The sequence below is a fragment of the Mesoplodon bidens genome (genome assembly GCF_964165515.1).
Source record: "Mesoplodon bidens genome assembly, chromosome: 8".
In the NCBI taxonomy this organism is placed as follows: Eukaryota; Metazoa; Chordata; class Mammalia; order Artiodactyla; family Ziphiidae; genus Mesoplodon; species Mesoplodon bidens.
In genome coordinates this window covers 48745019-48758033 of record NC_138165.1, presented here as the reverse complement: position 1 = coordinate 48758033, position 13015 = coordinate 48745019, and the positions used below count along the sequence as shown (strand labels likewise).

The 13015-nt window shown below is 34.8% G+C and overlaps 1 protein-coding gene across 3 annotated transcripts in view; it reads right to left on the bottom strand.

The window, feature by feature from the left end:
* ORC4 (origin recognition complex subunit 4) overlaps window positions 1-13015 on the bottom strand; it is a 95235-nt gene that overhangs the window by 53951 nt on the left and 28269 nt on the right. The window contains exon 1 of one of the 3 annotated variants that reach the window (XM_081241907.1): window positions 765-910. The exons of the other annotated variants lie outside the window; for them this stretch is intronic. Coding sequence (XP_081098033.1) covers window positions 765-828 — 64 coding nt within the window. The 5' untranslated portion in view covers window positions 829-910. Of the gene's footprint in view, window positions 1-764; window positions 911-13015 lie in introns of those variants that run through there. 3 annotated transcript variants of the gene reach the window in all.

Below are 13015 nucleotides of genomic sequence, written 5' to 3'. Positions count from 1 at the left end.
AATGTTGTTTTTTTTTGTTTTTTTTTTTTTGCTGTACGCGGGCCTCTCAGTGTTGTGGCCTCTCCCGTTGCGGAGCACAGGCTCCGGATGCGCAGGCCCAGCTGCCACGGCTCACGGGCCCAGCCGCTCCACGGCACGTGGGATCTTCCCAGACCAGGGCACGAACCCGTGTCCCCTGCATCAGCAGACGGACTCTCAACCACTGCGCCACCAGGGAAGCCCAGAAGACAATGTTTTAATAAGGTTTTGATTCAACAATATTTCTTGGGACAAATTAAATATGCCTAGGCTAAAAAAATTAAAAGTAAAAATTAGTACCTAAAAAGTAAAATACTTAAAAATAAAATACTTAAAAGTTATCAACCAGTCTAAGACTGATATCAAACAACATGAAAGACTTCTAACACAAAAAGGCCAAAAAAGATGTGCTTGATTCAGGAGATGAGGACAGGCATTTGCTCTATGGAGCTAATGGAAAATTACAGTCTCACTGTCCGAATTACAAGATGAATGAGGAACTGGTTAAGCACTAATGCTGTAACACTGTGGGACAGGCTGTGTCAGTTACTATGATGCAAAGTTCGTAGTATCCAGGAAGACATAAGCAAAATGGATGAATATTCATTAAAAAAAAAAATCCCTGGGCAACACTCTTGAATCTTCAGGGATAGGAAACACCCCCCTCCCCCTTTTAAAGCAGTAAATGTTAAATTCTGACATAAAGTCAAAGTTGGGGGGAAAAAAAAAGGATTAACATCACAGACCATGCCTGTAGAGTTCTTGGTAAATGTTAGTGGGATCTTTTTTATAAAACCTGAGCAACTTCATTCTGCTTTGGTTTGCCACTTCCTCTGGACATTGATCTCTTGAGCAGTAAGTGTCACATATGAAATCCTCACAGTTGAAGTGAAAACGGAATGGAGAAACTTACTGAGATTCACAGACGAGAGATACTTTTCTTTGCCAAAGGCTAGGTGCTTCAAATACTGCCCAGAATGAGACTACTGCACTCCAAGTAGACCACCACAGATAGTCTACTAAGAGCAGTAAAGCAGGAAAACAAAAAACATAACTTTTCTTCCCCTTTATTGTTTCAATGTGTTGGTCATGGTTAATATGTATTTAACCAAGTAAATAATCTGCTTTTATTTATTGTATGTGTTTATGTGACATTTAAAGTTGACTCTTGAGTTATGTGACCTTTTCTCTATATACTACCACCAGACCAAATGGTTCAGAATACAAACATGGCAGTGACTATTCTTTTAAAAAACTAAGTTGGAAGAATTAAAAACTCTTAACCAGACAACTAAAAATAAACAATGGCATTTTAACCATGCATAGATATGCACACACAGAACTATCCAAGCCAGTATATTTATTCACTTATACAATAGCCAAGTAAAGCAAACCATTCGCTGAATATGCACACATACACTTATAAATAGCAGATATAATTTGTTTTACATTAATGATCTTTCCCTTAGATGTTCAAAATGTCCAGATCTAAGGAACTAAACTGAAAGGCATCCTGGCTATGCTACTCAAATATTTTATCTTCATCGGGAAGCTGTCAATAGAGAAATGGCCAAAACTACAGAGAAAACTAACAGGCATCTTTAAAAAATTTTTCTGAATTCTAATTATTCTTCTCACCTCTCTAATTATAACATGCTTAGGGACTATGTAGTAGAATGGTAAAGAGACAAACTGTAGAGCAGTTAGGTTATAGTCAATTCATCGATAATGGAATTCCACTATTATAAACCCCAGTGCACCTAGCAAGGTAATACCTTTAATGTGGTATGTCCAATGGAAGAATTCTTCCTCATAAGAGTACAAACTCACGAATTATTACACTTTTCATTTTTAAAAGGCACATAAAAATCAGCAAACATTAATGAAATTTTGGACACAAGGGTAACATTAAACTCTAATTAGAAAACATACACAAAGAACCAACCGAGTATTTGTTTTACTCTATATCAGTTTCCCAAATATCATCATAATCACCTGTGAAAATGCTTTTAGAATATGATTTCTGGGTCTCAGTCATAAATCTGTAATCTACACAATGTTCCCTGATTGACTCTTCTATACCACCAGGTCTAGGAACCCGTGTCCTACACTATGGGCTCAAGTAAGTGAGTGGCATTGTAGCTCTGACTTTTGTACTGTCTTAGGTCATGATACTCAGTTCTGACACACACATAAAGGTGCACACCTATATATGGTTGAGAAGATTCTTGCTATACCAATTCCAGAGCACTTCTATATTATAAACCAGAAAGGTACTGACCATTTAGAATTTATTCCTGCACTGACAAAGGACAAAAATGACAGTAATTATTAAAATATGCCACCTGAAGCCGCCTGCTCAGAACAGTCTATCTACATTCCCCATGACAGTAAGATCCCTACAACTTACACCCTTACCACTGAAAGGATGATAAAGGTGATATATTGAGATATATTCATTGACCACTACTTACCATAACTGTATGTGGAATTTCAGACTTTCAAAAACATGTTAACCAAAGCAGGATGGTTAAACAAATAAATGCAAGACTCAATCATGTGTATATTCAGCTCCCACTTATCAACTGAGGTGGTGTATTCATCATGATAATTGCCCATTCCCATGCTTTCCAAAACCTACATGTTAATAAATCCCTGAGAATTATGAAGCATGTCCTTTTCTACTCCTGGGATTTCATGAGCAGTTATAGATCTTTTTTTTTCTAATGGTGACTTCCTCAGTTCTAAGCCTGTACTCTATTTCTACTTCATTGTTTCTACATCATATATTTTAGATTAACTCTATTCAGCCAACAATAAAAATAATTAGGGAAATCACTTAACTTCTAAAAACATAACTAGAAAATAAATAAATGTCACTAATAACTTATTTCCAAATATAGTTCACTATCCAGTCAGATGTCAATGTGTTTCGCCACTCTACAGATGTTAAACAAAAATCTACTTGGTATGCACAGTTAACTTGACCTCTTCATCTTAGGCTAGTTCAAATCATTGTCTTTCAGACTAACAGTACTAAACGAACGAGGGAAAACCTATGTGGATAGACCCCTGGCACACTCCTTCAAATCAGATTTTTTTCTAATGTCTAGTCAACTGACCAAATACCTCTCAGCTTGCTGACTCACAACACAACATTTATATTATGAAAAAAGTCAACCTAATTTTGAATATTACTGTCTTAACTTAGAATTATCAAATATTACAAGGGCACAGATCATGAGACTTGCTTTGGAATACCACCAGCTATATCTAAGAATAAGCTGTTCAACAAATCACTGAATTAATATGATAATGTTTTGAAGTCAAAAGCAAATTATTGCTTCACCAAAATAATACTGTTAAGTCACAAGTCCTTTCATGCCACAGATTTTAGGCACTCAACTTGTTGCCAGTTATGTAAACTAGATATAAAATTTTTGGTGATATTGTTATGTGGTGATAACATTTAACGATTAAGTCCCTTTGGCCCAAGAAGTTAATAACATGAAGTAACAGGGCCACACAACATACCTTTGGCATATTGATTGTCGTGTGTGTATGTTTATGTATACATGTATAGGTGACATATATATGAGCTTATGGCTTCAGTTTCAGATCCTGCTTAAAGAAACATTTTTGCTACATTGAAACACAACTTGTTGCTGAGAATGACATTTCAAATGACATAGAAAATAAATGCATTTTGAAAAGAAATTAAATAAATACTTCTTCTATATAAACACCTCCTTATATTATATTAAACGAGACAACCAATGGGCTCCAAGTTGATTTCAAAGTTTCTAAATCAACCCAATCTAACAAGTATTTAGTGAATGTTTACTTATTACAAGGCCATGTGGCAAGCATTAAAGGAAAGATGAAATGTAAAAGTTGGTCTCTAGCCTCAAGAAGCTTAAAATCTCATTGGAATAAAACATATGAATGTAAAAAGCAGAAAAGGCAACACAAGTATAAAACAAGGGATAAATTCATGGACTTAGTGGTGAAAGAAACCATAAAGAACATATAGTCTACCTTTTATATGAGTGGAAATTGAACAGAGAGGTTTTAAATGACTTGCCCAAGATCACATAACTTATAAGCAGCAGCTGTTAGATCTAGTGACACCAACACAATGGTCATTTAGTCTCAAGAGGAAGGGAGAAAAAAAAACCCTGTAAACATCAGAAAAGCCATCAAAATCATCACTGGACTTTTCTTTAGGGGAATAAAAACAGTGGAAGGATGCATTCTGAAAGAAAATTGCTAGTATTCCAGAAGTTCAAGGATGATAATCCATTTCTTCAAATGTGTATCTGTACATTTATGTTTTTTATAGGCGTATTTTTAAGACCATAAACTTATTTTTTTTACTCATTAGAAAGTAACATGTTTATCATAGAAACTTTGGAAAGCCTATAAGGAATGACATAGATAAGAACTGTGGTGCAAAATGGAATAAGAGACTCTCTGCAATATCTTTTTTTTCAAATTGAAGTATAGTTGATTTACAACATTGTTTTAGTTTCTGGTGTATAGCAAAGTAATTCAGATATACATATATACACATATTCTTTTCCATTTATTACTGGATACTGAATACAGTTCCCTGTGTGATACAGTAGGACCTCATTGTTTATCTATTTTATATATAGTAGTTTCTATCTGCTAATCCCAAACTCCTAATTTATCCCTCCCCCACTCCCTTTCCCCTTTGGAAACCATAAGTTTTTCTATGTCTGTGAATTTGTTTCTGTTTTGTAAATAAGTTCACTTGTGTCATATTTTAAATTCTACTTATAAGTGATATCATATGGTATTTGTCTTTCTGACTTACTTTACTTAGTATGATAATCTCTAGATCTACCCATGTTGCTGCAAATGGCACTATTTCATTCTTTTTTTATGGCTGATAGCATTCCATTGTGTATATATATACCACATCTTCTTTATCCATTCACCTATCGATGGATATTTAGGTTGCTTCCGTATCTTGGCTATTGTGAATAGCGATGCTGTGAACACTGGGGTGCATGTACCTTTTCGAATTAGTTTTCTCCGGATATATGACCAGGAGTGGTATTGCTGGATCACATGGCAACTGTATTTTTAGTTTTTTAAGGAACCTCCATACTGTTCTCCACAGTGACTGTACCAATTTACATTGCCACCAACAAACAGTGTAGGAGGATTCTCTGTTCTCCACACCCTCTCCAGCATTTATTTATAGACTTTTTGATGATGGCCATTCTGACTGCTGTGAGGTGGTACCTCATTATAGTTTTGATTTGCATTTCTCTAATAATCAGTGATGTTGACCATATTTTCGTGTGCTTTTTGGCCATCTGTATGTCTTCTTTGGAGAAATGTCTATTTAGATCTTCCCCCCATTTTTTGATTGGGTATTTTTGTTTTTGTTTTGTTTTGTCATTGAGCTGCATGAGCTGTTTGTATATTTTGGAGTCTAATCCCTTGTCGGTCACTTCGTTTGCAAATATTTTCTCCCAGTCCGTAGGCTGTCTTTTCATTTTGTTGATGGTTTCCTTTGTTGTGTGAAAGCTTATATGTTTGATTAGGTGTCATTTGCTTATTTTTGCTTTTATTTCTACTGCCCTGGGAGAATAAGCTAAGAAAACACTTTTATGAAAAAAAAAAAAACACTTTTATGATTTATGTCAAAGAATGTTTTGCCTATGCTCTCTTCTAGGAGTCTTATGGTGTCAGGTCTTATATTTAAATCTTTAAGCCATTTTGAGTTTATTTTTGTGTAGGGTATGAGGGTGTGTTCAAACTTCACTGATTTACATGCAGCTGTCCAGCTTTCCCAACACCACTGGCTGAAGAGACTGTCTTTTCTCCATTGTATATTCTTGTCTCCTTTGCCAAAGATTAATTAACTGTAGGTTTATTCCTGGGCTCTCTATTGTGTTCCATTGATCCATGTCTGTTTTTGTGCCAATACCACACTGTTTTTATTACTATAGCTTTGTAGTATTGTCTGAAGTCTGGGAGGTTTATGCCTCCAGATTTGTTCTTCTTCTTCAGGATTGCTTTGGCAATTCTGGGTCTTTTATGGTTCCCTATAAATTTTAGGATTATTTGTTTTAGTTCTGTGAAAAATGTCATAGGTAATCTGATAGGGATCACATTAAATCTGGTACATTGCTTTAGGATGTATGGCCACTTTAACAATGTTAATTCTGCTCCAAGAGCATGGGGTATCTTTCCATTTCTTTGAATCATCTTCAATTTCTTTTATCATGTTTTATAGTTCTCAGCATGTAAGTCTTTCACATCCTTGGTCAGGTTTATCCCTATTTTATTTTTTTGCTGCAATTTTAAAAGGGACTGTTTTTTTTACTTTCTTATATTTCACTGTTAGTGTAAAGAAATGCAACAGATTTCTTTATGTTAACCTTGTATCCTGCTACCTTGCTGAATTCATTTATCAGTTCTAGTAGTTTTTTTGTGGAGTCTTTCTTTGTACTTGTAATAACTAATAAAACAAAACAAATTGTTAAAAAGAAATGTCCTAGATAGATTATGAGAAGACGATGGAGTAGAAAGCAACAGGAATCTGTCTCTACACCAAGAAAGCAATTGCACTTGCACAATCTGTCTGATGAAATTATTTTGGAACTCTAGAATATAGTATATTAAAGGTTTGCAATTTCCAAGGGAAGGCTAGGAAAGCAAGTTGCCATTAACTTTGGTCAATTTCAGCTCTTAGCACAGTAGTAGCTACCCATTCCCCATTACCCAGTTCAATGGGTGGCAGTTATATGCACATGTTCCTGGAGCAGCTTACACATAGCTTGTGGTGACAGGGTGGGTAAAAAGGACCCTGCTGTCCAAATGTCAAGGATCTGTGATCTGATCACCGCTTCTCATCTCAGAGGAACAGAGACAGGTAGCCACTGCTGTTCCATCTCCCCTGACTGTTGCAAGTCCCTCTTGTTCCTGCTGAAGTATGCTAGGGGGCCAGCGCCCTTTCACCCTCCCTTCATTTCACTCTTATTCTCTTTTGGAAAGACAGACATCAAATACTAGGACATTTAAAAGAAACTGCACATATGAGGGAAATTGGAAAGTCACCATGCATGCCCAGGGAAAAGACCAGGCTCAAAAGAACCTAAGAAGACCTTAAGTATATACCTCAGTTGAGCTTTGGCAAAGAAGCAGAACACACAATTTAAAAAAAGCAAAACAATAAACAAAAATAACAACAAAAACCCAGCAAACCCTGCAGAATGGGGAAATGTGATTTCCAGAGTTACCAAATGATTAAATTCAAATGTCCAGTTTTCAAATTAAAATTATCAAGAAATATAAAGAGGAAAGTATAGCCCATAAAAAGAAAAAGTATAAATAAACAGAAGATGTTCTTTAAAAAGACCTGATGGCAGATCTACTAGACTCTAAAGCAACTGTCTTAAAGATTCTCAAAGAACTAAAGTAAAATTTACAAAAAGTCAAGAAAATTAAATATGAACAAAATGGAAATAATATCAATAAAGAAAACTGAAAAGGAAATTCTGGAGCTGAAAGTATAATAACTGAGGTGAAAACTTTACTACAGGAATTATAAGGCATATTTAATCAGGCAGAAGAAAGAATGAGTGAACATGAAGATAGGACAATGAAAATTACCAAGTCAGAGAAACAAATAGAAAAAAGATTGAAGAAAGGTGAACAGAGCCTAAGGGACCTGTGGGACACCATCAAATGGGCTGACAAATGCATTGTGGGAGTCCCAGAAGGAGAAAGAAAAAAGGGATGAGAGAATATATAAACAAATAATAGCTGAAACTCCAAATTTAATGAAAGAAGCTCAATGAACTAGAAGTTTGATGAACTCAGAGATCTACACAGACACATTATAATCAAATTTTCAAAAGACAGAGAAAGTCTTGAAAGGTGAAGGAAAGAAGCAACACTTCACATACAAGAGATCCTCGATAAGATTATCATCAGAGTCCTCATCAAAAACTTTAGAGGCAAGAAGGGAGTGGGCCAATATTGTCAAAGTGCAAAAAGATAAAAAAATAAAAACCTGTCACCCAAGAAGCATAAATCTCGAAAAACTATCCTTTAAGAGCAAGGGAGAACTTAAGTCATTCCTAGGTAAATAAAAGAAGGAATCTGTTACTACTAGACCTGCACTACAAGAAATGCATATGGAAGTCCTGCAAGGTGTAATAAAAGGACACAAGACAGAAAAACACAAAAGCACATAAGGAGATAAATGTCTCAATAAAAGTACATGAGTGATTTTAAAAGCTAGTATTATTCTAATTTGTTCTTTAATTCCACATTTTGTTTTCTACATAATTTAAATGACTAATTCATTTCAAATAACTTAGTTTATGTCTTTGGGTACACAATGTATAAAGATGTAACTGTGACATGAACAACTTAAAAGGGCGGGGATGGAGTAGCAAAGGAGCAGAGATTTTGGTATATTATTTAAATAACATAAGCAAACTAGTGTTACAATTTCAGAATTTTAAAAGTAATCCCTATGGTAACTGCCAAGAAAATATTTATGAATATACACAAAAAGAAATAAGAAAGGAATTTAAATGTTTCCTTACCACCCCCCTAATCAACTAAGCACAAAAGTAGACAGTAATACAGGAAATGAGGTACAAAAAAGCTATTAGACATATAGAAAATAGCAAAAAGAAAGAAAAAATTCCTTATCCGTAAGTAGTTTTTAACATAAATGAGTTAAACTCTACAATCAAAAGAGACTGGCAGAATAGATAACAAATATGATGCAACTATACGATAGCTACAAGAGATTCACTTTAAATCCAAAGGCACGTATAGTTTGAATGTGAAAGAATGGGAAATGATATTCCATACAAATAACCAAAAGACAGCAGAGGTGTCTATAGTAATATCAGACAAAATAGACTTTAAATCAAAAAAGGATGCGAGACAAATAAGTACATTAATAAAAGGTTCAACACAACAAGAAGATATAACAATTATAAACATTTACACACAAAATAACAAACCTTCAAAGTATATGAAGAAAAAAATGAACTGAACTGAAGAGAGAAATACAGTTCTACAATAACAGCTGGAGATTTCAATACCCCACTCTCACTGGATAGAACCACCATATGGAAAATAAGTAAAGAGAGAACATTAAGAACATAATATACCAACCAGATATAACAGACCTATTCAAAATACACTACACAATAGAATATACATTCTTCTCAAGTGCACATGGGTCATTTTCCAGGATATATCATATATTAGGAGACAAATTAAGTCTCAACAGATTTTAAAAGATAGATATCATACCAAGTATCTTCTCCAACCAAATTGGGATGAAGTCAGAAATATTGGAAGAAAAAGAAGACAATTCACAAATTTGTGGAAATTAAACAACACATTCTTAAACAATCAATGGATCAAAGAAGAAATCACATGGGATATTAGAAAATACCTAAAGATAAATGAAAATGAAAACACAATTTACAAAACTCCTGGCACACAGGGGTAAAGCAGTGTTAAAGGAGAAATTCAGAGCTATCAACTCTTTAATTGAAAAAGAAGAAAAATCTCAAATCAATAACATACTCTACAACCTTAAGAAACTAAACAAAGTGTAAATAGATTAAGCCTAAAGACAGCAGACAGAATGAAATAATAAAGATTAGAGCAGAGATTTTTCTTAAAAATAGGGAATAGAAAAGCAACAGAGAAACCAAAAGATGTATCTTTGAAAATATCAACAAAATTGACAAATCTTTAGCTAGATGGACTATGAAAAAAAGAGAAGAGATTCAAATTAATAAAATCAGAAGTCAATGTGGGGACAGTACTACCAATTCTACAGAAATAAAGAAAAATTAGAAGAGAGTACTATAAATTGCATGCCCACAAATTGAAAAACCTAGATAAAATGGACAAATTCATAGAAACACAAAATCTACCAAGACTAAATCACAAGGAAATAGAGTATCTGACTAGACATATAACTAGCAAAGAGATTGAACCAAAGTCAAAAATCTCTTGACAAAGAGCCCTGGAATTCTACCAAACATTTAAAGAAGAACTAGCATCAATTCTTCCCAAACTTATCCAAAAAATTGAAGAAGGAACACGTTCTAATTCATTCTTTGAGGCCAACACTACACTGGTACCAAAGACACTATAAGAACACTACAGACCTAAATTCTTATCAACACCGTTGTAAAAATCCTCAACAAAATATTAGCAAACTGAATTCAGCAGCATATTAAAAAGATTATACATCATGACCAAGTGGGATTTATTCTTGAAATGCAAGGATGGTTCAACATATAAAAATTGATGTATGTAACACTTCACATTAACGTAAATAAGGGAAAAAACACATAATTATCTCAAGTGATGCAGAAGCAGCATTAAAAGTTCAACTAGGGGTTTCCCTGGTGGCGCAGTGGTTGAGAGTCCGCCTGCCAATGCAGGGGACACGGGTTCGTGCCCCGGTCCGGGAAGATCCCACATGCCGCGGAGCGGCTAGGCCTGTGAGCCATGGCCGCTGAGCCTGCGCATCCAGAGCCTGTGCTCCGCAACGGGAGAGGCCACAACAGTGAGAGGCCCGCATACCTCAAAAACAAAAACAAAAAAGTTCAACTAAACAAACTAGGGACAGAAGAAAACTATGTCAGCATAATAAAAGCCATATATTAAAAACCCACAGTGAACATCATGGTGAAAGATTGAAAACTTTTCCTCTATAATCAGGAACAAGGCAAGGATGACTGCTTTCACCTCTTCTATGTTCTATTCAACATAGTACTGGAAGTTCTAGTCTGAGCAATTAGACAAGAAAAAGAATTAAAGGTATCCAAATTGGAACAGAAGAAGTAAAATTGTCTCTGTTCACAGATGACATAATCTTGTATGTAGAAAACCATAAAGATTCCATGAAGAAACTGTTAGAATAAATGAATTCAGCAAAATAGTAGGATACAAAGTCAATGTAAAAAATTCAGCTGCATTTCTAAAACAATCTGAAAAGGAAATCAATAAAACAATTCCAATACACACTACTATATATAAAATAAACAACAAGGACCTACTGTATAGCACAAGGAACTATATTTAATATCTTGTAATAACCTACAATGGAAAGGAAGCTAAAATGTATATATTGTTTTACATATATATATAAACTGAGTTATATATATAAACTGACTTTGCTGCACACCTGAAACTAACACATTTTAAATCAACTATACTTCAATTTAAAATAAAAGTCTAGTGTCTTCCCTGGTGGCACAGTGGTTGAGAATCCGCCTGCCATTGCAGGGGACACGGGTTCAAGCACTGGTCTGGGAAGATCCCACATGCTGCGGAGCAACTAAGCCCGTGCGGCACAACTACTGAGCCTGCACTCTGGAGCCCGAGAGCCACAACTACTGAAGCCCATGCACCTAGAGCCTGTGGTCCGCAACAAGAGAAGCCACCTCAATGAGAAGCTCATGCACCGCAATGAAGAGTAGCCCCTGCTTGCCACAAACTAGAGAAAGCCCACATGCAGCAATGAAGACCCAACGCAACCAAAAATAAATAAATAAATTTATAAAAATAAAAGCCTAACTACCCGCCCCCACCCCCCCAAAAAAAAAGTAAAAGAAAAAAAGAAAACAATTCCATTTATGGTAGCATCAAATAGAATAAAATATGTATGAATTAACTTAGCCAAGGAGGTGAAAGACTTGTACAATGAAATCTACAAAGCACTACTGAAAGAAACTTATAAATGGAAATACATCCCATGTTCATAGATTAGAGATGTCAACACTACCCGGCTTGATCTACAGATTCAATGTAATCTCTATCAAAATCCCAACTATGTATTTGGAAAAAAAGAAAAACCCATGCTGAAGTTCATATGGAATCTTAAAGGACACTAAATAGCCAAAACAAGGCTGATAAAGGAACAACAAAGCGGGAGGACTAACACTTTCTGATTTCAAAACTTACTACAATGCTGCAGTAATCAAAACAACATAGTACTGGCATAAAGACAGACATATAGACCAATGAAACAGAACAGACAACCTAGAAATAAAAAAATAAATACCCCCCCCACACACACACGGTCAAATGATTTTTGACAATGGTGCCAAGGCTATTCAATGGGGCAAAGACAGTCTTTTAACAAATGATTCTGGGAAAACTGAATATCCACATGCAAAAGAATGAAGTTGGATCCTTATGAATACTATATAAAAAAATAAACTCATCAAAGAGCTAAAAAAATGACCTAAAACTATAAATCCCTTAGAAGAAATTTAAGATAAATATAGGGTAAAAGCTTCATGATATTTAATTTTCCAATAGTTTCCTGGATATGACACCAAAAACACAGGCAAAAGAAAAAAAAGAAACAAATTGGACTTCATGAAAAATTTAAAATTTGTGCACTAAAAGACACTATTAACAGAGTAAAATGACAACCCACAGAATGTGAGAAAATATTTGCAAATCATTTATCCAATCAAGGATTAAAAATACATATATGACAATTAATATATACAGAAATCTTAAAACTCAGCAACACAAAAACAAATAACCTAATTCAAAAATGAGTAAAGGATTTGAATAGACATTTCTTCAGGAAAGATATACAAACAAGTACATGCAAAGATGCTCAACATCACTCATCATTAGGAAAACTCAAATCAAGACTACAATGAGATACCACCTCACACCCATTCGGAGGGTTACTATATTAAAACAAAAACGTTAAATAACAAGTGTTGAAGACAATGTGGAGATATGAGAACCCTTAGCACTGTTAGCTGGGAATGTAAAATGGTAGAGAAGCCTGTGGAAAACAATCTGGCAGTTCCTCAAAAAATTAAAAACAGAGTTGTCATATGGTTCAGTCATTCCACTTCTGGGTATAAATACTGAAAAGAACTGAAATCAGGGTCTCAGATATTTGTGCACTCATGTTCACAGTAGCACAACTGACAAA